Raw genomic sequence first — 25,584 nt, 5'->3', positions numbered from 1 at the left:
AGCACGAATGACGTCAGCACGAGTGACTCAACCTCATCCGGGACACTTTATTTTCGCACAGAAGCAGACTGTCTTGGTAACAGCGTGGCGTCATTAGAAACGTTCCGCGAAACGTGGTGAAATGATGATAAGCAATTCATTTTTATTTTATATGTAGTATATTGCTCTGACATACCATTGTGGTTCTACATTTGATTAATAAATTTTAAAAGTGAATGATAGCAGGCTGACTTTAATCTCCAATTGGTGAGTAGTCTTATGAAACAATTAACTGATCAGTGAAACTTATAAGCGACCATTTCTTTGTCTTTTAAAGGCACAAACATAGTGAAGCAGAACCAAAAGACTGATATCACCGCATGTCGAGGCAAAGAAAAGTAATTACACAAGTCAACATATAAACATTTTGGAACATTCATGGACGCAGTAAGTGTTTAGTGTAGCCTACTGCGATATCCATTGTCGGCTGCTTGTTTTTTAAAAAGCCTAACTTTGTAGTAATTCACTGAATAATTTGATTTGCGGGACTGGAGCACAACAACGGAATCCCAGATGTCCCAGTATCTCTTAAAAAAAAGAGTATGAGGTCAAGGACACTCCAAAATCAATGGTGCATGCATGCATATATATATATATATATATATATATATATATATATATATATATATATATATATATATATATATATATATATATATATATTCTCGACCTTTTTCTTCAGTTTCAACTTTACTCCTACTATTATTTTTGCTGTTGTTGCTGTGACAAATACCGGGCTACTTATTTCTTCGTTTAGCACTTTGTCTTCTACAGAGAAACAAGACTGTCAAACACAGAGTGGCAAGCTGCCCTACCTTTCCACTGACCTAACTACGATGAAATGTGAGTAGTGCAGGCTTTCCTACTGTCCACGGCAGTGCGTCACTCCGCCGCTGAGATACACGTTTGTCTGTGTTGGCTCCTTGAGGAGACTGTGTTTGTAACGGAGAAGAGGAGTGTTGTTGCTGTGTTGGCCAGAAGAGGGAGATGGTCATTAGTGCTTGGTTTGGTGCTGTGCTTGGACTTTTGTTTTTTTGTTTTTTTGTTATTTGGTGAAGCAGGCATTGCCATTTATATGTTTATTTGGCTGAGGGGATTAATTACGATTTTTGTTTTTCTGATGAGAGTAAGGAAATGGTGCTTCCTTACGTGCAAATCATCACCTTCTTGAATATGTCATAATACTGTAATCAATCGAGTGAAATTGACAGGTTGTGAGCAATACTAATTTAAGAGAACAGCTCAAGGCTTAAAGAGCCTAATTTGGAAACCACATTGTTACCTCACCCACACACTTTAAAAAAAAGTGTGGAAAAAGTGTTTCACTCACAGGAGGCCTGTTTCCAAGGCTTGTTTTGCTCTGATTCTTGCAGACAGCACACACTGATTTTCAATGCTCATCCCAGACATTTCCAGGGTGATTTGCCTCCCTGCTCAGTGTAAAGCTCACCAGAGCTCACATATAGGCACCAAACCCCAATGTAGCTCCATCCTATCGGCAAAAGACAGTTTCACCTTGAGAACTCGGTGGGTATTATTTTGGTGATATAGGTGAAGAAGGATTACTGCACAGATAAAACGATGAAAAAAGAAAAATGGACTTACCATGACAAATCTAGATATCAGAGTGAGGGAGGGACTTTCATTAATTTACATTTATATCTGATTTCAGGGACCTGAATTCTACACATGCATTAGATCACCTTCCTCCACATATTACAACATAGAACAAAGTACACGATGTGCAATATATAAAGTTTGAAGTAAATATCTGCGGTTAAAGAATGTTTAGAGCTTTATTTGACTCAGATCATGAGTTCAGCTCACAGGTGAGTATATTTCCTTTGGCAAGAGTCGAATTGTTATGCAAACTCTCAGTGAATAGTATGGTTCTTGTTGGCAATGACTTGATACAACTGGCATTCTGTAATTAAAAAAAAATCTTTCTGCAGTACATCAAATGATGTCACATGAATGGTAATCTTTAATTGCAAAGCAGATGAGGGAGTTTTTGCATTTACTGTTATGTTTCTAATGTTTCTTTTCATCCTAAGAGTCATGCTACCATATGAGTAATAAATAAAAATGAAATAAAATTCAGACAACTGGCAAGTTGTCTTAAGTAGTCACCTTTTCCCAGGAGCTGGAAAGTACACAGATGCATCATGCTAAAGTTAATCCTCATAGAGTTGTTCCTCATTCTGAACAGGAAACAGATAAAGATATCTGCACACTGAGCATCTCGTGATTACTGCTAAGTCATCAATTACATTGGCTGTTGTGCCTTAGGAAGACTTGAGTAGTCAACTTGTGTGAACCCCTCAAAGTGTATTACTGACATAGAGCTTATAGAAGAAGCATCAGAGCACTTCCAAACTCAATTTTATTTAATTTACTTTGGTGATAATTTACATCTACAAGAACCACTTTTTTAGTTCTTGTTGCTCATATTTTTTTGCTTGTCTACAGATACCCAAAGAGGATGTGAAGAACAGGAAGGCTGATTTCAGAAGGCGTCATTCCCACTTCACCGACGTGGCCGACCATCGGTGATGGGGCCCGAACACTTGGCAGGATGTAAATGAGACCCAGGCTAGACTCCAGGGAGTAGCCAAGCCCCTCTACACGCTCCTGAATCCTGGCTGCACATAGATACATTTACCAAGTTCTTCCTTTTCTCGATTTGCATGAGCAATATTTAGTAAAGTGTGTTCTGTATGCATGTATCTTTCTTTCTAAATAATCTTTTTAATGCTCTTTTTGCAACAATGAAATCTAGGGTTGACTCAATTACTCTCCCACCACCCCACCAATCCACCCGAATACAGGCCAAGGCACTGCTGTCGTTTGCTCATTGTCACTCTGAGAACTGAGCTGCACATCAGTTAAATGCATCCATCCCTCAGCTCTCTGTCTAAACTGCCTCGTGCTTCCGCTCTGCACCCGTACACCCGCTTCTTTCATTAACCTGCATGCAGCTTGCAGATTCTTGTGCACGGCTCGTTCTGTAGGGATCTTTATCTCCGGACAGATAACTGGCATTTTCTCCACGTTTGCAGGAGGGCCCTGGCCCCTCTAGGCAGATAAAACAACACAGTCAGCACTGACCAGAACTGCGCTGAACGGCACGCCACACGTGAAACGCACGGCAGTGCGTGATCAGTCTCTGCCTCATTGTCTTTGTCCAGGACTGCTGCTACCATGACTGATGTGTTGTGCATCTCCCAGAGACCCTGACATAATTTTCCTCTGCTAGTTTATGGGGTTTCTTTTTTTAGGAGCAGGGCTGATTCCATTACAGCTGAGACAACTGCAGAATCCTAACTGCCTATTATTGACCACATAAAGCAAATGTGGCTGTATTTTTGGACTGAAGTATGAGCCAGGCTCAACCTTAACACTTCAATATGCCTTCATTTCTGTATTTGAACATGTAGATCATAATAAATTACTTAATAATGAATCATTCTTAACTGAGAAGGACCTTACATTTGTTATTTGAAGTTAATCTAGATCCATGGATTTAAGTTTAATAATGGAATCTAACCAAATAAACAGACTCATTTGAAGGGGACAGTAGAAAGACAGATAACATTCACTTTATATGTATTTTAGAGCTGAATCACAGTCAGCTGTGTGTGTGTGTGTGTGTGTGTGTGTGTGTGTGTCTCTCTCTCTCTCTCTCTCTCTCTCTCTCTCTCTCTCTCTCTCTCTCTCTCTATATATATATATATATATATATATATATATATATATATATATATATATATATATATATATATATATATTTTATAAGAACTCCAAAACCTTACGTTGCATGAAGTTGCAAAAAGTAGTAATTAAAAATTTTAGATTCATTTAAAAAATACATGAACAAACACTTAAATTGTAATTAACTGTTTTACGGTTCATACCCCAGAACTTCTTACCTCATAATTTAATCTTTTTAGATTAAATAAATAATCCAATCCATCATTTTATTGTTTACAGTTTACATGAGGTGTTTATATGTGTGCCTGATGCAGAAACTTGGAATCAGAGACTAACTTTTAAGGTTCAAGTAATTAGAATCTAGGACTTTTATAGCATGGCATTGTGTTGTCTAATTAGCAAGAGCTGAAATGTCAGGTGTCATACACTACAACACATTTTCAAAGCAACTTGTTACTCCAAAGGCAAGGCATTATGGGATTATCTTTAGGAGACCTAGGTCCTAGGTTCTTCAGAGTCTTCAGTTACTATTCAGACCACTCCTCAGCTGCCTGGGCAGAGCTAAATAATGCTGCAGCCCGAAACTGGGGAAAAGGGAGCTGTTAGCTGGGTGTAAACAATCTCTGGAAACTTCTAAGAAGTGTAGTCTGGAATTCTAATGTTAATGTTAGTATTAGCACTGGGCCATTGGATCACAGTCCTCAGATGGTGCCATGATGTTCTCCTAAGGAAGCCCTAACATAACTCAGTCAAAACCCATATTTACATGTTAGTCCAATAGAGAGCTCACATAATAGCATAATAATGTAGTGTTTCAAGAAAAAATAATTTTGAGTTTATTGGTTTTGAAGCAATTACACAATTGAAAAGAAAGATGTAACTACAAAAAGTTGAGTCCACCACAAATGTACCATGTAACAAAATAGCTGGAAATGATATGTCCAATTATGTCATGATTCCGGATTTCAGGACATACTAACCATATATATTCACTAAAGCAACTCCATCAGGCCAACCTAGTTCTAAATACTGAATACTGAAATAACTTCCACTATAGTCAACCAAACACTTATTATCAGTAAACACACAAGAAAAAAATCTATTATCTAAATTCATATTTCTCAAAGGTGTAATATGAGATACACTGTTCTAATCATCCTTCACGTATGTTAGATTAAACTGTAAGGGCGCAACGCCTAGGAGCAACGATACAGTAGATAAATTAATCAAATAAAAAATTATTCAAGGAAGATAATGGTTTCAAGCCCCCCAACAATTAATATCTCATTCTCTTTGTACTTCAAAGGATGAAGCTAAATTTAACCTGCATTTTAGAGGAATTGAATCTTTTGTAGCCATGGAGACCAGATAGCTGGGATGCTGATGAGAACCAGCTGTGCTCCATAAAACTGACTGTCCCAGTCTGCATGCTGAGAGCTATGCTTTGTGCACATAAGCTACGGCTTCATAGTTTTGTTGCCTCAGTGATTAAGATGCCATTTGCAGTCAAGCTGCTGACCTGACCCTAGCTTAGTGTTAATTCACTGTGCAATTGGTTATAAACCAGATGCCATATATTATGCTTGCTGCAGAGTACATCTCAAAGTAAATGTAGAGTGTGAATATTAAGAATATCTCTCCCTTCCATAAATGTATTTGTGGGAATAAAAAGCTAAAAAGTGACCCTAGATATTCTCTTCAAAGTTTGATTCATTACCCTTTCAATGTTTGTTAATTATACTTTTTTTTTTTCTTTTCGATGAGTGCAATGAGTTTGCTATAAGCCAGAGTGTTGTTATGGCAAGTCCTGGGTGGGTCATTTTCTACGCACCTTTTCAACCCCCGATGTGAGGTGTTACCAGCGAGCACAAGGCAAAGAGAGGAAAGATCTGCTCAGAGTTTCTACATTCACAGACTAATATTATTGTGACTTTGAAATCTCTACATTAGTTGAATATTGTGAGAAATGGTACATAATGCTTTGTTTTAGAGGGTAGTTGGCACAGGTTAATGTCTAATGCATTGCATATCTTCCTAAAGCGTCTTGTAACCTTTAACCTTGTACCCTTTAACCCTGTTTACACTTGGCCATTTCATGTGACTTTGGTATCAGCATTAGATCTGCAGAGGAATTATTTACTTAAAGCAAATGGAAGCATATGTGGGATGCATTTAAAACAGGTTTAAGTATGATCGTTTATATCCCTTCAGGAGGTGGTCTGAGATACATTTAAGACAGATGTTACAGAAGTTTCAAAAATCTTCCTCTCCAAGCCTCCTTTGAGTACAATGTCCCCTCCTCATCTCTTCACATCACGAAAGGAACTGTGCAGGAAGCACCTCAAAGTAGCAAAGTTATCATCCTCCTGTGACAATAGGAAAACTAAAAAGACCATACAAAAAAATCATTTGACATATAATGCAACAAGAAAAGAGCATCGATACAGGAAGTTTGTTGTCAGATCATATAAATAGCAATTGCAAATTGAACTAAATAGCAGATGAATTTGAAACTGGCTAACCTGAGATGCATTTGACTACATAGTATAAATTAATATTTATAAAATCAAGATTTGATTCAGATATAAGAAGCATGAAATAACGTCTTGTAAAAGTATAAATGACATTTAGTGTTTTCCCATATCCAGCTTTTTATCAGGTTATTATTATTATTATTATTATTATTATATTTTATTGGTAAAATAGACATCAATTCAATACTGATGAGGAAGGGAAACACTGAGACTTACATTTTTGATGCAAAGCTTCCCAGTGACCTCACAGGTGCTGACCAGCATGACCTGATTATTCCACCGCCCTTTTTTATGGCTTTGAGGCTATAAGCCTCAGGAGCTGATCCTTCATGTTCTTTGCGGTGTTTCATGATAGTTGACGGATATGATGCTTTTCTGGCTAGCACAGGATCTATTGTCTGCCAACTCACCTCTGTTCCCATTCCCAGGCCTCTGAGAGCCTTCCAAACTAAACACGTGTTAAAACTCCAAGAGCTCAACCCACAGTGCACTGCTAGAGAGAGGGGTTTTCAGAACGTCCATATGTGGCAGGGACAGAGCAAAGAGAGAAAGAGAGAGAGAGAGAGAGAGACAGAGACAGAGAGAGATCAGTATGACACATTATTTATCAGTATCTGCACAGTAACATTGTTTATAATAAATTAATCTCAGTTATTTTTCTAACTGTCTGGTTACTCAGCTATGCAACAATATCAGGTCCCTTCAGCTTATATGATGATCACAATACTCAATTATGTTATTATGATGATGTATAATACCAGTTGTTAGCTGGATGAATACAAACTTCACATTGTCAGGCAGCTGTACATTTTATAATCAAAACACTCCACACCATAGAAAGATGTGGCTATTCTAGAAGAGCAACATTGTAAATAACTATGCAGTGGGACTTAGTAGGTTGTGAAACCATATATGTTACCCTTTACTAATGTTTACAACTACAGATCTTTTCCTTTATGCACACCATCATTAGCACCAACTACAGAACACACACACACACACACACACACACACACACACACACACACACACACACACACACACACACACACACACACAGGTGTACATGTGTTTAAAACTATGAGGAGCACTGATCTCATCACCAGTTGGACAGAGGCCCAACGCTGCATCTCTGAATCATCCCCAGCAAACACTGCTCCAGTCTGTAACTCCTCATATATCAAAGTCTTCCCTCTGTTCAGCAGGCCGACAAGTTTTTCTGTGGTGGAGGCAGAATGTGACAATAATAACCACAGTTCTGTGCTATCAGCCTGGGAAACAGCTCAGGGAAAGTGTCAGGTGAAACATGGAGAGAAGTACCCATGACACACACCTCCTGCTCGGAAACATTAAATGCAATTACTCAGCATGCAGAAACTCACAGAGCTGCGTGGGACGACAGCCCATCTGCCTTCCAACAGCAATATAAGAAAAGGTGTGCATGTACAAATGCACAGACACACAACCTGCAAATGTATTTGGGTCTCTGTTTCAAATTGAGTTGATATGACATATGGCTGCCTAGATGCTCTCCGTAGCCACCGTGCAAAAAGGAACCTAGAAATATTTAGTTTCCCAGTTGGCCTGAATTTCAGAGCAAGGAAACTCTGCTGTGTCAGTGGAACAAGCCAAAACTCTGAATTTGCTGAAGGCACAGCCTTGTGATAACTTATATCCAGCGTCTGCTGCCATGTCTGAAGAAATCCAGCACTCTCCCTTGAAGTGGGTGTCTTACGAAGTCCACGCGATGGCGTGCTGTAGAACTGTCAAACAAGTGACAGAGAACCCGAGGTGGACAGACAAGGTTCTGCACTCATCCCTCACACTTTGTTACCACGAAGGACCTGGACTCAAGGCCCCTACCCAGCCCTGGGTGGCTGCAGAAGGGTGCTGTTGTAGAAGCCTGCTGGGATCTCCTGGAGGTCTTCTTCACAGCAACACACTTTGTTTAAATCTGTCTTGACTGGGCCCACTGATATGTTTACATTCTGAGAAGATGGCCTTGCACACTCGAGCAAGTCCATTAATGATAATGTCTGACTTCTATGCTTGAGAACGAGCAGAGACTATGAGGGAATATGTGTGTTTTTAAGCAGAGCTGATTAAGGTGACCCCTGGGTCATGTGTATGGCATGAACATTGTACAGAAGATCGTGTTGTTCTTAGGAGACATAGGAAACACTACGAAGTGATTTGGATTTTTCCAACTCTAGCTTTTAAAAAATGATCTTGGTCATAATAATAATAATAATAATAATAATAATAATAATAATAAGAAGAAGAAGAAGAAGAAGAAGAAGAAGAAAATATGGTCTAATCAATATAATCTAATCAAAAGTGATTTCTGAGGACCTTAGAAGAAGACTCTCTGAAGATCAGCCTGCCCAAAATGGGATTTCTAAAGAATTGGACCTCCATTAATCCACAGTCAGTTTATAAATTGAAGAATTTAGTACCTCAGTCTGTGCCAGGCCACTCCATTGAATCAAACAAATGCCAAAGAACTGTAAGGTGTCAGCAAAGGAGCTGCAGGCCTGTCTTGGACTTTACACCACCATTCATGAGAATGAGCACTGAAGAAGAGCGGCATTTATGGGAAGGGACACCACTGATCTACGAAGCACTCCTGCCCATCTCAAGCTTGCTAAGGTCGCATGAATGTTCCATGCCACTACTAGACATATTTCTTGTGTTAGATAAATCCTGAACTTTTTGCTAAATGTGTGCAGCGTTACAGAAGAAAACACAGCATTGCATATCAGCACCAAAACCTTATCTTGACTGTGAAGTATTGTGGAGTGGGTGTGGTGGTGTGGGCAGCTCTATTCCCTCAGAAGCAAGATGACTTTAGGGACTAGTGAACTCCAGGTTGCATCAGGCGGTGCTGCAGGTGACTGACTGGATGTTTATTTAACGTAAAAATTGGCAGAGGGTGTAATCCTACTAGATAATAGTGATTAGAACATAGGTATAAAAAAAACAGGAGAAAACAAAGAGGAATTGCATTTTAGAATGGCTAAGGCATTGTAGAAAAATACCCCCAAACCACTGCAAAGTAGTTCACATACTTTTTAAAATTTTACCTTTATTGTTTAAAGCATTTTTTAGTTCATTTAAAATTCTGGATTGTACAAGTGATGTGTGCTTTTCATTAAGTAGAACTATTCAATATTACTATTACTTTGGTAAACATCAGATCTTATTTTAGGAGCTATCCATGAAGAAATAAAAGTGATCCCAGAAGGTTCTCAGCCTTTTTCTCACAGCTGTTAGTTCCCATCCTTTGTATGTAACAGATTTTCCCCCCATTAAATCTCAAATGAGATAAAAAATACATTAATTTAAAAAAAACCAAAAAAAACCAAACCCATCTAGAAAAGTACAATATGTTTACTGCAGTAATTTACACAAAAGACACCAGGCTCTTACTGCTAATAGTCTCCTGTATCTTTAGCACATCCGTGGAAACTAGTTTCAACTAGTTTAGAAACTAGTTTGTTTTAAGGGCCACTGCGCTCCATGTCCATGCCAACTGACAGATTCAGCTTAATCCCCCCGTAAAAACCAAAACCACAATTTGTTCCATGACCACATTGTTAATGACTTGTGAAGACACATCCAGGGTAGAGGCTCTGGAAGCACTTTGGTCTTACATGTTGACCTAGAGAGAAACAGAGATAGTGTTTATTAAAAGAGAGAGAACAGACAGTAGCACACACTGATTCACGCGCACACACACAGTCTTTTTACAGCATGGAGTCGAACAGTGGAGGCCAGACTCTTCATTAGTGCTTCTGTGACTTTTGTAACACCTGGTTTTGTATGGTACTCACTCTTTTAGGTGGAGAAACGTAAGGCAACTATGTCATCAACCCTGGTTTCATGGACATGCAGTCCCAATGATGACTTATATGTGATTGCTAACAATTCCATTTACTTCTATTCAAAATTTTATTTCAACTTTATCGAAATCATATCTATACATAGGTGAACAGTATAATGAAACATAACTCAATTTGCCTGAGGTGTAAACATATACAAAGCAGTAAAATGAGTTCTGTATAGTTCACAAGACATTAGTACATATAATCACACTGAATGAAGAACACTGATTAATGTGACACTAAGATAATCAGTAATAAAATCAAATTGATTTAAATCAATTTTGGCTTTCATTGTTTTCAGAAGTGTAAAGTGTAGTACAGGTATATATTTTGTTTTTAATAGAAGATACATTATTAAAAAGTGGCTTTACAAAATGTTGAGAGAAATATTAGCTATTTGTAGATAAATAGCAGATGGATTCAGTTGGGCATATGCAAAGGTGAAATAGCAGTGCAATATTTCTGTTTTCCAGAGACATTTCAAAATGAAGGATAACCATTTAAAATCCTGCGGGGCAGTGGGAGAGGAATCACTTTCCATATGGACGCAGACCAGACTGGCTTTGCATGGATGGGGTCTGAGACAGTGCTGACAGTTCTGGGAATGTATTGAGCATCTACAGGGTCTCGTTTGGTCAGTAATCAGACCTAGACATCTGTAAAGGTGCCTTGTGACAAGGCCTGTTGTGTATAAATAAATCGGACTTGACGTGAGTGACTGTTGAGCTACCATGACCCTGCCGGACAGCATGCTGGGGTACCATACTATGCTTTAAAAATGAACAAGAAATAGTTAATGGGGTGTAGGAAGATCAGAATATATGATTTCACATTTGTGGAACAATCAAGAAATATGTATGATGTTCAATGGATAGAAACAGGCAGTAAGACGGAATTATCTTAAACCAATGGACAGGTTTCCCCTCTTCAAAACGTTTAATATTTAAGAATATTTAAGATTACACACAAAAAAAGAAAAAGAAAAAGTAAGCTTTTCCTCTCAAGGCTGAACTGCGCCCTTTTCAGAGTATTTATTATTTGCAATCGGGTTTCTTCTTGTTTTCTAAAACACTTGTGCAGTTCTTTGCCGTTCCTGAATCTGAACTGGAGAAGAGAAAAACGGCTAACATGTTGGTAAGACAGTGGCGTTGATTATTTCATGTTTGTATACATGATGCTGAAATTGATAAATGAAGTGGAGCTTCTCATGAACTTTAGTGTGTGTAGTGCGTTTGACAATCGGCATACCCAGATAAACCACAGAAACACGAGTTTGCACCTGCATGTGTCGTACTTCTCTTCACTGTATTTATGATTACTAAACTATCAGCATAACTGTATATTACTATTTAACTGCTTACCTAAGCTGGTACACATTTTTAAAATCAGTTTGTGTTTAAATAGAAACAAATCCAAAAGGTTGTTCACACCACATTTGAAGGGACAAGCATTGGCACCTTAAATGACAGTCCACATCCTAACGCAAATATTACGATTAATGATCTCGTCTGTGCGAGAATCACTCATCCCATGGTGTCCCGTTTAGGAAGACGCGCACGCCAGCAGAGGAGCGACCCCTCCTCTTTCCAGCCCGACCAACTGAGCGTCCAATTGCGGCTTCATACAAACGATGGAGATTTTATGTAACGGTAGTTAACGAAGTGACTCTCCAGGAGTCGTTGAACATCCCCGCGTATGACTTGCGTTGACGCTGTCCGGTCTCAGTGATTGTGGAGCAGACAAAGCTTACGCCATCGGCGCTGTCTCCCGCTGCCACCTCTGCCATGCGTGTCCTTCATCTTTCAGTACTTCTGGGTAAGGCATTTCTTTCTATTTTTTTTTTTTTTTGCTTCCACACATGCAAATAGTACGTGCATAGTTCATTTGAACCATTTTCACATGAGCAGTAGCAAGCGTTTGCCCCGAGGTGTACGTATAGATCCTCTGCTCATCAACGTGAACTTTTTTCCCGTTGGAGAGGCAGCTTTTCCCCGTAACCCCTTCGGGTACTAATTTCTCGTATGACTACCGACGTGCTTTTGTAGTTTCTGCAACGATTTAGAGAAGCTTTATTTTATTAGCGTCTAATATGTCTTATTTCTAATTTTGCGTTCTCAGTCGCGCTGGCCGTGGGGGCGCAACAGCGACTGCTCCCCGGTTCCTGCGGCTTTGAGCAAGGCGCTTGCGGCTACACCTCTGATCCGGCGTACGCGCCGTGGACTGTCAACGACGAAGGTATGTTAGACTACTCTGGCATCCATGCTGCCTGTTGAGATTAAACTCTTGCAGATTGATAAAGTGGCCGCAGCGGTTTCGTGTTGATAAAAGTTTCTTTCAGCGTCCCTTCACGTTGTGAGATTTTTTCAACGAAACTCGGAAATGCATGAATCACGGGGTTGACTCGAAAGATTAGGTTCACTCAAACTGTTATACAGTCTTAGAACACTCAGCTTCCTCACTTTGGCCAATGAAACTGACCACGATAACACAACAGCGGATTACAGGAGACACTGGCCACCACAGTGGCCATAACACAACAGCAGACGACAGATGTCACTGACCACTACAGTGGTCAAAACAGCAGATGACAGGAGATGACACTGATCATTACAGTTGCCATAACAAACAGCATATGGCACTGATCATTACAGTGGTCATAACACAACAGCAGCTAATAAAAGACAGCTCCATGGCAGCAATAAGGGAAGATACAAATAATTTAAAACTAAAATATAATTGGGTTACCATGGAAAATGCCTTTAAATGGTTAAAAAATGTAAGGGTCAACAACATCATAAATCATAAGTCATACAATTGCATTGACTAAAACTGTGTTTGTGGTGCTCCATGTGGTTAAGGGCAGATGTATTCAGCAGAATTCAACAAAAATATTCAAATAATGTACATGCTGAATTATTTAAAGATCATCTGCATAGATGTTAACGCATATGCTTAAAATGTACTTATCTGATTAGCAGGTGCTGAAACCAGATAAAGGACATATGAAGAATTGTGCTTAATGTTTCCGTGGTCAACATTCTTTGCACAAGTGCAATACAGTATTTTTCACTATTTATTTTCTTGCTATGTTGTGGTAATAGTGTGACCTTCTCACCTCTGTTACATACTGAGATGTAAAAACCCTGAGATGTAATGGCTCATTAATGGACATGAAAAGACAGGAAAGACTTGGGGTCCTGCCATCTTCACGAAGATTGCCTTTTTGTTTTTGTTATTTTAGTTAATAAAGTCCATCTGAAGTCTTTCAAGCAGTGTATGCAAAAGAAGCAACCTACTGTATTCTTTAATACACATTCTTTTTTCTCCCTCCAAAACTAAGTTTTGCTGTCATTGCTAGTGTGCCAAAAAACCTTTACTGTTGTAAACAGTTGGTGGTGGAGAAATGTGAGGCCTTGAATCAGTGAGCCGAGTGAAGGAAGTAGGCCACCACCACTGACCCAGGATCAGCTGTAATGGCACTTGTGGCTGCATGGTAGGTAGTTGTAACCATACCAATTGCCAGAAATGTCACCTCCTGACTCAGCCCATTGAATGGGGAACAGTTGTTCTGCATTTCCCCTGATAGTATGTTAAATAACACCATAAACCCACACTGGGCCATGACTGTGTCTCTGTTTGGTTTCCCTGGCAACCCCAGCACTCTGTGGTGGAAATACTTTATCCCGTAGGTCCTGTAACAAACTAGCCAGTATGTTGAGGTGAAATATGGTAAATATTTTCTTAGTATTAATGTGGTTTACAAATCCAAGGTGCTTTTTCTCTGGGACGATTGATATCCTTCACCTTCAGCGGTGAGTTTGTACAGCCATCGGTGATATATGTGGAAGTATGGGGGTTTCTTAAGGCATGTGTGTCTGAGAAAAGCAAATGAGGGGGTGTCCTTGTCTTCTGGGGATTGAGTAAGTAAGTCCAGCAGCCCTACTAGCCTGTTTTCTCCTGACATTTTTGAACAGCTGCAGAAATCATTCTGTAAGTGTTTCGAGACACACAGCGTACGTCCGCAAGCTCCAGCTCAGCATCTGCATGCATGGGACGAGGAGGATGCTTTGAACCAAATGCCTCGATTTTCAGGGCTCCCTGATTTGGGCAGCAGCTGGAATGAGTGGGAGAGTGTAGAGGGAACCTGAGTTAGTGGAGTTCTCGCTGGGAGGGGAAGCTCAGCAAGTACCGAGGCTGTTGAGTCATTGTGAAATAAAGGCTCTACAGGGTAGCATATCCCCTTACCACCAGGGCAGCCATCACCGCTACTCCATGTGCATTTCATTGAGTCATGTCTGCAAATGACATCATCACCTGCTTTGTGGCTAGACTTGGTGCCTGGCGGTCAGAGGCACAAAGTGCTGCCTGTCTTTTTTGTAATGAGCTCCTATGTGTTTGATGACTCGAGGCTTTTTGGCTCATAAAAAAAACACTGAGAGAGAGGAAATATACCCCTTCCTAAGTCTCAGTGCCTTAATTAGCAAATGCAGCAGCTGTCTGTTTTGTGTTTTTGAGACAACAGAAGCTTTACAATAGCAGTAAAAGGCCTTTCGATGAACCCAGTTCATGTATGTACACCCGCGGCCTGTCTGCATGGGGCTTTGAAGAGTGTAGAAAGACCAAGATTAACTGCAAACTAGTGCAGTGACATTTGGCCGGCTTCTTTCTTCATGTTGACTGACTACGGCCAAGACATATGGCAGCTGTGTGTCTATTTTTCCACAATCAACCTTCCCAATGTAATACCTTAAATACAACATTAGCTCTAGTAGGCTAGCAACAGAACAGTCTAAAGACATTATTTCATCCATCAGACACCAAGTTCAGAAGAAACTGGGGCAACGGTTCTATCTGAAGGTCTAGTATTTGCCCATGGACTAAATAAATTAAAAAAAAATCCCAAGTACCAAGATGTTGGAAAAATCATTTTAACAAGAGAGCATACAAAGAGAAGACAAAGAAGAGAAGCAGAGATGCAGAATGTGGTGGAATCAGTAGCAGCGCAACTGTGACAACGTTTGGAGGAGTTCCAGAAGGTTCTAAAGGTCATATGGCATGCTGAAATTTCCTTGACAAATAGCATTTCTGTACGCTTTTCAAATTAAACTGTTTAAGTTCAATCGCAGACTGTTGTATATGCTCTAAGCAGTCTTTTTGAACCAGAGTGCTTCAATGAACAGTTCTAGCCATCATCACCATGTGTTTCCAGTTATTGTGTAAATCTCAGTTTGAAAAAAGACCTAATATAGATCACACCTGGTGTTTGATATTCAAGCTGGATAATAACGTGGGCCAGTATGGACCACCCATCCATTTGATTTACTTTATATTCAGCAATTAAGACTTTTCAATATCACTGCAAATGCATTGCCTCATTGTGCATGACACTGATATACTGTCTTGTTTGGGTTATTGGGTCATTTTAGAGAATTCAGCTCCACTGGTATAAATGCCAGCCCCTGATGACGAAAGATGATGGGTCCTTTAATCAGAATCACAAGTTTATATGCCATATTGTTTATTCATGCCAGCACCTGTTAAAATGCAACACATGCATACGGTCAGATATAGCACTATATTTGTTTTAGTTCAATCCTAGGTTGCACTGGAATCTCTGGCTCCTTTGCCCTGTGGGACTATAAACTTTTAACTTGTAAATGTTCAATATACATACAGCTGTCAGTATATGACGTTTAATAGTGTATCTAGGCAACATATGCCAGATTGCCCATCCATCCAACCATACAGGTGAGGGCAGAACCCCCAAAGAAAAACAACACAATTACACACAATAATGCAGTATAAACACAGATTACAAAAATGTGACTAAGTAATGTTTACAAATTATTCATGAATTGATTAGAAAGAGACAGAGGGGGGAAAGTGAAACATGTTCAAACAATGCCTACATGTTTCTTTTTTGACTGGGTTACACATTCCACTAAACTGTCAAAGTGGTAGAACTTTCCACTAAACTGTTACAGTGGTAGAACTTGGCAGGTTTTTAAAGTAGTTGCGATGTGGTATGTTTTTACTGAGAAATGGAAAATCCACAGTAGATATTTTGATGCAGCTTGACTGTTGGCTTGTGAATGTACCATTACATATGATAACATGTCTCTGACCTTCTTATAGGTCGCTTCATAATGGCAGACTCCTCGTTTATGGAGGAGACTGACAAGGCCATTCTAGTGAGCCCTGATTTGGAAATATTTGAGTGGAGCTGCTTGCGTCTGGTCTACCAAATCACTGGGATGGGCTCACTCCTGGTCCACTTACGCCCCGACAGCGAGAACTTTGACTACGTGCTGTGGTCTGCGGACAAATCTTCGGACAGCTGGCTGATAGCGAACGTAGACCTGCGTAACATTTCTGGCACCTACCAGGTTAGCAGCTGACATGGAAGAGTCTCCCTCTGTGTCTCAGCAAGAAGACAACTGAAAACGTTCACACATAAAGCATGTTTGGCCATTTGAGTTTAAAATACAAAAAAGCTGGGTTTGAAAAAAAAGCTTTTGCTAACACTTCTTTTACATGCTATTTTTACACCAAGACCATTTATTTAGGTTAAGTGTTTAGGTGAACAGCATACATTATGGAAGGTGTAATATGGAAGCCATGAACAAATGAAATAAAGATGATTATGTTTAATAATTATTATGAGTTATTACTGCAGAGCAAATGAAGCTGTCCAGCATTTCATTTCTAGCATACACACATTAAAGTAATGATGAAAATATATTAAATATTTACACAGATGTAACAGTCTATGATGTGCGTTAGATGTAGTTTTGGATTTCCTCATGTGACCTCTCTCAGACTTAGCAGAGCAACAACAGAAGACCATCACTCATAGATTTATCCCACATGCAAAAAGAACGAACACTTTAGTGACTTTATTCTGGGCCCCTACTGAGCATCCATGTACACTTGCTATTTTAAAGCTTCCCTGTAGAGTCTGACTAGTAGACAGCATCATGCTACATACAATCTGTGCATGTATTCATTTATTTATTTGATTGATTTAGCTTTTAATGGAGGCCCAACCCAGCCAAAGACCAGGAAACAGCATTGCTATCTTTGAAATTCATATCATCCCTGGCTATTGTATAGGTACATCTTTTGATTCATATATTATTTTCATATAAGATGATATTCCTAGCCTATTGTCATTGCTTCACATGATGCTAGCTATCATTAAGTAGTGACATGTGATATGTATAGATGGCGAATTCTTAACAGTATTGCCATATATGTTCAGTAAGTTTCAGATGACCTAAAAACAGAAATGTGTAATGTTTTGTCTTAGAGTGCAACTTTGAGGAGCACCATTTGTGTGGCTACAGCAACCAGTGGAACCCCAACGTGAACTGGTACGTGGGAGCCAGGCTTGCTCAAGACCTTCAGTCCGACCTCCCAGACGACCACACTATGAACAACGAGAAAGGTACAGAAGGACGGAAGAACAACTTTATGTTGTAGTGATCACAACGATCACCAACGTCACCATGTTTTCCAATAACCTAAGAGCGAGAATGTTGCCTGCGTGGCCGAACGTTCCAAAACCACCAGAGTTCCTTCAGGATCTTCCCAGCTTGCCGGTGTCCTCCGCTGTTGCCTGGTTTCTGTCCATTTACTGATTTGCTCAAAGGGTCAATCTGTCACTGTTTCAAATGATTAACTTATTGGTCTGATGCTTTTGCATGTTTTGAACCAGGTCACTACATGTATGTGGACTCCATTTATGTTAAGAAGTTCCAGGAGGTAGCCAAGCTTGTGTCACCCATGACCACCACGCCCATGGCGGGCTGCTTGTCCTTCTACTATCAGAGGAACCAGGCCAGGGGGAACTTTTTCTCCGTCTTCACCAGGGACCCACTGGGCCACTACGAGGAGATCTGGAGGCCGGATGTGTACGCCACCTCCACCTGGAAACTGGTCCAAGTGGATATTCGGGCATACCACCCCTTAGAGGTCAGTACAAGAGATAGATGGTCATTGATATTAACTGCATAACTGCATATATATTAACTGTTGATATGAACTGTTGCATATGGGATGAAATAATGTTTCACACAGCACTTCATCAAAACAAACTAAGCTTAGATTCACAGAAACAAAAGTTGTTTTCTTCAGAACAAATGAAATCATAATTCTCTTCCAATTAACATACTGAGCAACAAACTGAGTTTGAGTTTCTGCACTGGAATGATTGCACAAATATTTTGTTAGAACACTGGGCTCTTTTGTATGTCTTTTGTAATGAAATTCAGAGACAGTGGGCACTACAATATAAGGCAGCGGCTGAGATTGTCCATTAGTCTCCCTGTGAAGCATCTCATGGAAACAGAGAGTCAGGGAAATGGCACTTGCTCACTGAGTGTTCAGCATTGTTTCAATGTTGTTGTGCAGCAAAGTCAAAAAAGAAATCAAATAAAGGACAAATACTCTTAACATCCAGTTTGGCAACTTTACTGCTTTATGAATAGTTCTTTTGACTTTGAAACTTAGGAAGGGGGAAAGTGTGTTGAGGGTTAGAGAAACACTCTGGAGTCAGCGCTCACCTCTACAAAAAATGAAAGTGTGGTGTGGCTGAGACACTTGGCACTAAGATAACTGGTCAAAATGTGTTTATGAAATACTACTGACCTCCTCAGTCCTGCCAGCTGTTAATGGAGTGACTTTTTATAGTTACACTTGTAAGTTCTATTGCACATTGTCAGGGTTTTAATAACTGTACCGTGTGCTGTAGTGTATGGGTTAGCCTGAGAGACATTATAATGAGATGCCATCAACAAATACAGTAAAATGCACTGTACTGCAACGTAGTGTACGGCAGGACCAAACACTAAAGATCCAGGCCTGCTTAAGCCAGGGTCTTTGGTTGAAGGAGAACGCAGTGTTTGTTTTTTGTCAACACCAATTGTGTAAACACGCCCCAGAGGGCCAGATTTGGGCCAGTTCTCGGCCAGCTCGCAGGCTTGATTCAGACCAGCTGACTGTTGCTCCATTTAAGTGGCCGCAGCCAGTTCTTAGGACCTGTGTAAATAAAGATGTTAAGAGTGCTTGAGTGGGGTTTGGACGCCATAACATGCAGACAGAGTTTTGTGTCTATCGCTCTTTGTGTTTTGATGCAAGAACACTTTCAGTGTTCAGTTAGAACAACACCCAGCGTCCAGAGGCTCCCGTTTGGGTTAGCTCGTCCAGAACTGTCTGACCGGGCCATCCTGTTTTTGTCGTTCTGTCTAATTTTTCTTCTTTCAGGAAATGTTCGTATCGTTAGGCACTGGTTTATCGGTACTCTGTAAACAGTTCACATGCATCTTCGAAACGTTTTATAGCCATGAGAAATATCCACTTACGGGAGAGCTTGTTCTGCGTTTAATGAACTCAGGTTGAAGCACAGTGTTCTGGGTTCCCTCTGCATGTCTAGGTGGTGTACGAGGTCGCGTTTAACAGTGCTAGCGGTGGCTATGTGGCCGTGGATGACATTGCCTTTTCTCCTGAGTTCTGCCACACGGAAACAGGTCAGTGCAGTTGTGTTTTGGGACGAGCAGTAGCACATATGACGTAACTCTGCACAGTCTAAAACAGGGGAATGAAACTGCCTGGATACAGGCTTTAATCGTTGGATTTTTAATCATTTGTGCTCACACTGAGGGGCTCATGTGGCGGGGGAATGTAGAAAAAAGCATAACACATCGTCTAATGCATTAAAGATGCAATATGTAAAAAAAATAAAATCTAAAAGAAAAAAAATTATCATCTTATTTTTAGTAATGAATTGCAGTGTATCATTGCATATCAGTTTCTTACAGACCCACAAAATTAAAAAGGAATAAAATACAGATTTTGTACTATACGACACTTAAGATGCCCAAACTAGCAGATTTGCAGATAGACTTTTTCCAGATTTTTTGTCCTTTGTTACTGCTTCACAAGAAGAAAGGGAGTCAGTTTACGCAGCCGCTACTCCCCAAACAGACACGCCGCTCCCACCGTCTGTGAGTGGAGCTGATATGGAACAGAATGGAACATTTTGCTTTCTCATCACTTTGCATTCTGTTTTGTTTGTACTTGTGCCAATGGTTTTCTTTCTATCAGCTTCTGTTTTTAAATCTTATTCCAAAAGAGTGTGTACACTGACCTACCTAGAGAAAACACAGGCCGGCCACATATATACAACATAGAAATACTTTCTGCATGGTTTGTTCTATTTGGATTCCGTCAGCCATGATGGGAGATTTCCTGTGTTCAGCACCTTTTAGACAGATCCCGGAAGAATAATCCAGTCCACTTGGCGGATGTTGAAGCTTTGTGATTTGTTTTCTATGGCCTAATCAGAGCCGACCTTCGACCCCTCCGTGGCAAACTGCGACTTTGAGGAGAGTCTGTGTCAGTACTACCAAGAACACACTGGGATGTCTGTTTGGAACCGAGTCACTGTGAGGCCAAACGCGTACAGGATCGGAGACCACACTACTGGATCTGGTATGTGAACTGAAGCTATGATGCCAGCAGTCAGGCTCATGACCTAATTTTCCTGATGTCATCTTTGCAGAGCTGTGGAAATGCCTTGGCATACTTTAAATATGAGTTAGCCTTTTAGGGTAAGCATTATCAGACCTTTGCTATGAATGCCTGGTTATTTTGGAAAAAAACAAATACTAAAGTCAACTTTTCATGCACCAATTTAAGAAACATTTATGGATGTTTAGCTCTTTTGGGAAATATGCAAGCCTACATCATTCACATTTAATCTTTCCTTATCCTTAATATTTATGCTCATAAATATAAAATTATATAAATATATATATATATATATATATATATATATATATATATATATATATATATATAAAAGAAATGGGGATATTTTAAATGTAAATGATAAAACAAACACCTTTTGTGTTTTTGTGGTTTTATATGTGGCCCAAATTCGAATGCTGCTCCTAAGAGAAACAGTCTAGTTTTCAGGAACACTTGATGTACATTTGAATTTAAAAACAGTGTACCTTATCCAGTTACTGGATTTACTCGGTGCTCAGATGTTTGATGTAAAAGAGGAGATACATAAATCATTAATTAATGATAGTTATTTCCTATTGTTCTGACTGTCTGTGACAGGTTTCTTCCTCATGGCCCACACGCATTTCACCTCAGGCCCGGGCTACATGGGCCGTCTGCACGCTCCCTTCCTGCCAGGGAACCACAAGTACTGCCTGAGGTTTCACTATGCTCTGTCTGGTTTCTGGAAGATTGACAATACTCTTTCCCTGTACATCTACGACGAGAATAATGTCGCTCAGGAAAGAATCTGGACCGTGTCGGAGAGCTCCAGAGATGTGTGGACCGAGGTGGACATCACTTATCAGAAACCCATGTCCACTAAGGTAATCAGAATTTATGTAAATATATTTTTCATTAAACAACTTTCATTTCTTTCATAAAAAAATTAAATACAAAATCTGAGAAGCTCAGGGTTTTGTATACTGAACCATTCCTGCAAAGTCTTTTAAGAGGATCTAAACAGAATGCTTGTGGTAAACCTTAAGATGATGGAAGATGTTCATGGTGAATAATTCTGGAAGACACCTTGATAGTGCTGCCAAAAGCCTACCAGTTATGGCAAGGCCAAATGGTCTCTAACGGTGAAAAATCTGTTTCTTATGCAAGGAAATTTGAGGTAATGGAGCAATAGTAAGGAAAAATGTTTTTTTTTTTTATTTCTTTTTTCATTTTTTACTTGCTACAGATTCTTGATAAATTATGTCTTCAAAACATTCTGCTAAGTAGGTTTACTCACCACACTGACAAAAAGGGAACTACTTTACTACTTCCAGGCCTACAAAAGATTTTAGTGCCGTTTTATCAAAGAGTCACCTGATTTCAAAGTATCATTGCTCTGCTTTGGTTTGTGGACTTCCCCTCTAGATAGTGTTTGTCAGTATCTGCAGGAACTTCTGGGACTGTGGCATTGTTGCCCTTGACGATGTCACCGTGACCCTTGGGGATTGTCGCATCACAGCAGGTACGACTCCTGGGTGCAGAGCTGTGGAAACTCTTTTACCGCTCTGTATTTCACAGTTAAATGAATGTTAAAGATTTCTAAGTGCCATTCTCTACTCGTCACTAACTGAGAACAACCTAAAAATGTCAGCCAGGGATGTTCTTCACTACATACAGTACACAGAATCAATTTCAGCATGATACAGACAGAAACTGTGGAAAGATTCAGAGAATTATGGTCGACTATGAGGAATATCTCCAGCAGCAGGGAGGAAACTATGTTTAGCTCTACTATTGGTGTACTATAACAGAGCTCTGTCCATTTAGCCATGGTAAAGATAGATACCAAGGGCGGTTTGATTCCAGACTGGCCCTAAGTGGGGAACATGAGTGTCAAATAACCCTTATTGTTTACAGCTCTGTAAAAAGACTGGTGTTTGTTACTCTAGACATGGTCTTAAACTTAACAACGTTATATACACAGCTGTTTCGTTCAAGTGAATTACATCTTCAACAAGTGAGCCTTGGGGATAATGGGAATAATACATATTCCCCTGCGTATATGTAGTTATAATGGTTGTGTCCATCATCTGGATACTGTTTTGAACAACCACACCTTGTCAGTTTTTATATAACTGCTGTTTATAGACTGATATGTAGTGCAGAAAACATCTGTTTTTGTGAACATGGAAATTAAATGGGCAGAGCCCATTGCAGTAGGCAAAAATAGATGCAGTCTTACCAGTACCCTCTCTGCAGTGCCCATAGGAAAATGAAGAACAGCTCGTTTAACCAAAAAAACCCCAAAGAAGATTGCAGCGTGGCTACCCCAGTGGTCATTGGGACATTCTTGAGCCTTATGCTCTTTGAGGTGCCTGATTTTTAATCCTGGACGCCACTGTGCTTTCAGGACCTCTGCGACCTGCACCAGGACACTGTTACTTTGAGACAGGCGACTGCGGCTATACTCAGGAAAATGAGAAAAAGAGAGACAACTGGATACGGCTCAGGGGACAGACACCCACCTCCTACACGGGTCCCAGGGGCGACCACACCTTAGGGGTAGGTGAGTTAAGAACATACCCACCTCATGCTGTAGGTTGGCATGACGTGTTTGCTCTCTCGGAGACTATCTGCTCGTTTCGCTCAGTCTGTGTACTACAAAATTGCGCTTGTGGTAATAAAGAATGTACTGAAACAAGCATTTCTTATTTCTTAGCTGTATTCACACAGGCATTCACACAACAGCAGTGCACGCTTTCTCTTAGCGGGCCAGCTAACACTGTGTCCTACCATGACTGTGTCTCCAAGGGCACTTCATGTACATCGAGGCGTCACACATGTTACCTGGGCACTCATCACAGCTGGCATCCCCAGAGCTGCGTGGCTCGAGCAGGCTGCAGTGCCTGACCTTCTTCTACCACATGTACGGCTCAGGCACGGGTGTCCTGAGTGTGTTCCTCCGACAGGCAGATGGGACTAAGGACAGGCTTCTCTGGCAGAGGCATGGGGAGCAGAGCATCTCCTGGATGAAGGCCATGGTGGACTATGATTGTTTTAGCAGGCACAAAGTGAGAACATTGGACCTGCATGCCTGCTCTCTCTCACACACACACACCCACACACACACACTCACTCACACACTTTATGGTCTAGTGATCACATTAGACATCAAAGGGTTTGGTACAGAGAGAGAGGCTCAAATAAGTATTTTTTGGACCCAGTCATACGGTTTTTGAGAGGGAGGCTCTTTGCTGATGAGGTCTCTGATCCAGTACTTTGAAGAATGTTGCGTTGCTTTCACTTTTAAAGAAACTGGTTTTCTTTCTTTTTTGCCAGATCATATTTGAAGCCGTCAGAGGGCCTTCAATAAGAAGCGACATCGCTCTTGATGACATCGTGTTCAGAAAAGGACCCTGCCAGGGTGTGTATGACCATAACAATTCACAACCACATGCTCTGGAATTCCAGACCTGTAACCCTGTGTTCCAACAAGAGGTCTGCTTGTTTTATGGCTTGGCCGGCTCACACAAGGAGCCACACAGCTGCGCACTGCAGTTGGATACCGCTAGAGCAGACGACGGATATCCCGCCCTGAAGCTCACACAGGAAGTGCAGCGTGTGCGTGTTGCCTGTCACAGGATTTACCAAAGCTTGGCCTGGGACGTGTTCTGCACGTCCAACGTCACAATTCGTTTTCGTCAGCCACTTCCAGTGACAGTGGAGGACTGTATAAGGATTGGACTGCTTAACACACCTTAGACAATCATATTTGTCATAGAAATTATAAAGCACATAGACAGCGAAAAACACATACATGCTGATACTGTCACTGTGAGCATTCTGTTCATATCAGTACAATTAAGTACTGCAATACCTGATACCATTATGTTCTGTTATATTTGACTCAGTAGGACGTCTTCTCTAGGACGGCGTTGATCAACTGGACCACAGATAATCATTTAAGCGCCACACGTGTTGCGTATGCCTTATATAAGGATGGCTGTCAGTATCAGCAGAAATACCGTCACTACAGTCAGTCAGTACAAACACATACAGACAGATACTTTATATATGGCGCTTAATGTCAGTGTGTACAGTCATAACTCCAGTTGAGATAATACCAAGATAAGAGTGTAGCCTATATTATTGAATGTGTAATGTGTAACACTCCTTTCTCTCTTATTCCCTCTTTCCACAGATCCTGGAGACAGCATCTCATACTCGGGCTTCTCGGAAAACTTCAATGAGATTGAATACTAAGCAGATCACTGGAATATCAATGTATGTTTGTATCTGCTGTGTGTTTCTGGGATGTGGGTTTGCATTGGACATTGTGGAGAGAGATGTTTTCACTATGCATGGTGGCAGAGAGATTTTGTTGTTTCTCATAGGAGATAATGTCATTCTTTTAGAAATTTTTTTTGGAAGCCAAGGGAACAGCATGAGAACTGTTTTATTTTATATGTCTTGCTTAGTGGTTATCAAATTCAGAATGCTTTATTTTGAATTTTCTGTGTTCTTTGACGTTACCCAGCATCCTGCCTTTACCAGTCCTGAGGTGCCTGATAGAGGTATGGTACTGCTGGGATAAAAGCTTTGTTTGAAAATCACAGACAACCTAAGAACTACACTTATTAGACGTGGACACTGTATTTCTGCAGAACATAAATGAATGGTTTACCATTTTTGTATGATCACTGATCAAGTCAGTTCATTGATTTTGATTTACAAGGTCAATTTACAAGTTTTATATATATAAAACATTTTTGTTTGATTTTGATAAGTTTATGGTTTGTAACATTTGTATGTGACTTCATTAAGTAAACACTTTATGGAATCTCTTAAGTAAACTTATAAATATTCAGATGTCTTGTGTTTAATTTGAGCTTTAAGTGACTTCATCA

At 40.2% G+C, this 25,584-nt stretch overlaps 1 protein-coding gene across 4 annotated transcripts; it reads left to right on the top strand.

Moving 5' to 3' along the window:
- The first annotated feature begins 11,709 nt into the window (after positions 1-11,709).
- mamdc2a (MAM domain containing 2a) lies at positions 11,710-25,544 on the top strand. Of its 4 annotated transcripts, XM_027006267.2 has the most exons (14): positions 11,710-11,983; positions 12,287-12,403; positions 16,304-16,554; positions 17,197-17,281; positions 17,478-17,615; positions 17,886-18,142; positions 19,602-19,695; positions 20,513-20,659; positions 21,296-21,561; positions 22,103-22,199; positions 23,088-23,243; positions 23,489-23,748; positions 24,017-24,101; positions 24,879-25,544. In XM_027006267.2, exons 1-14 carry the CDS (start codon positions 11,953-11,955, stop codon positions 24,938-24,940), a joined length of 2,046 nt encoding a protein of 681 aa, XP_026862068.2. In that variant the 5' UTR covers positions 11,710-11,952; the 3' UTR covers positions 24,941-25,544. The 4 variants fall into 4 exon arrangements, with proteins under 4 accessions (XP_026862068.2, XP_035386090.1, XP_026862070.2 ...); XM_035530197.1 differs by lacking the exons at positions 24,017-24,101; positions 24,879-25,544 and having other exon boundaries at positions 23,489-24,010; XM_027006269.2 differs by lacking the exons at positions 24,017-24,101; positions 24,879-25,544 and having other exon boundaries at positions 23,088-23,239; positions 23,489-23,685.
- The last annotated feature ends 40 nt before the right edge of the window (positions 25,545-25,584 follow it).

This window comes from Electrophorus electricus, chromosome 9 (genome assembly GCF_013358815.1).
Source record: "Electrophorus electricus isolate fEleEle1 chromosome 9, fEleEle1.pri, whole genome shotgun sequence".
Classification (NCBI taxonomy): Eukaryota; Metazoa; Chordata; class Actinopteri; order Gymnotiformes; family Gymnotidae; genus Electrophorus; species Electrophorus electricus.
This window is presented reverse-complemented; position numbering and strand designations above follow the sequence as displayed.

Bases quoted from the DNA above. Each gene is read 5' to 3' on its own strand.
- mamdc2a (XM_035530197.1), top strand. From the start codon at position 11,953: ATGCGTGTCCTTCATCTTTCAGTACTTCTGG. The intron at 17,282-17,477 runs GTACATCTTTTG...GTTTTGTCTTAG, and splicing joins CATCCCTGGCTATTGTATAG to AGTGCAACTTTGAGGAGCAC. The intron at 17,616-17,885 runs GTACAGAAGGAC...GTTTTGAACCAG, and splicing joins CACTATGAACAACGAGAAAG to GTCACTACATGTATGTGGAC.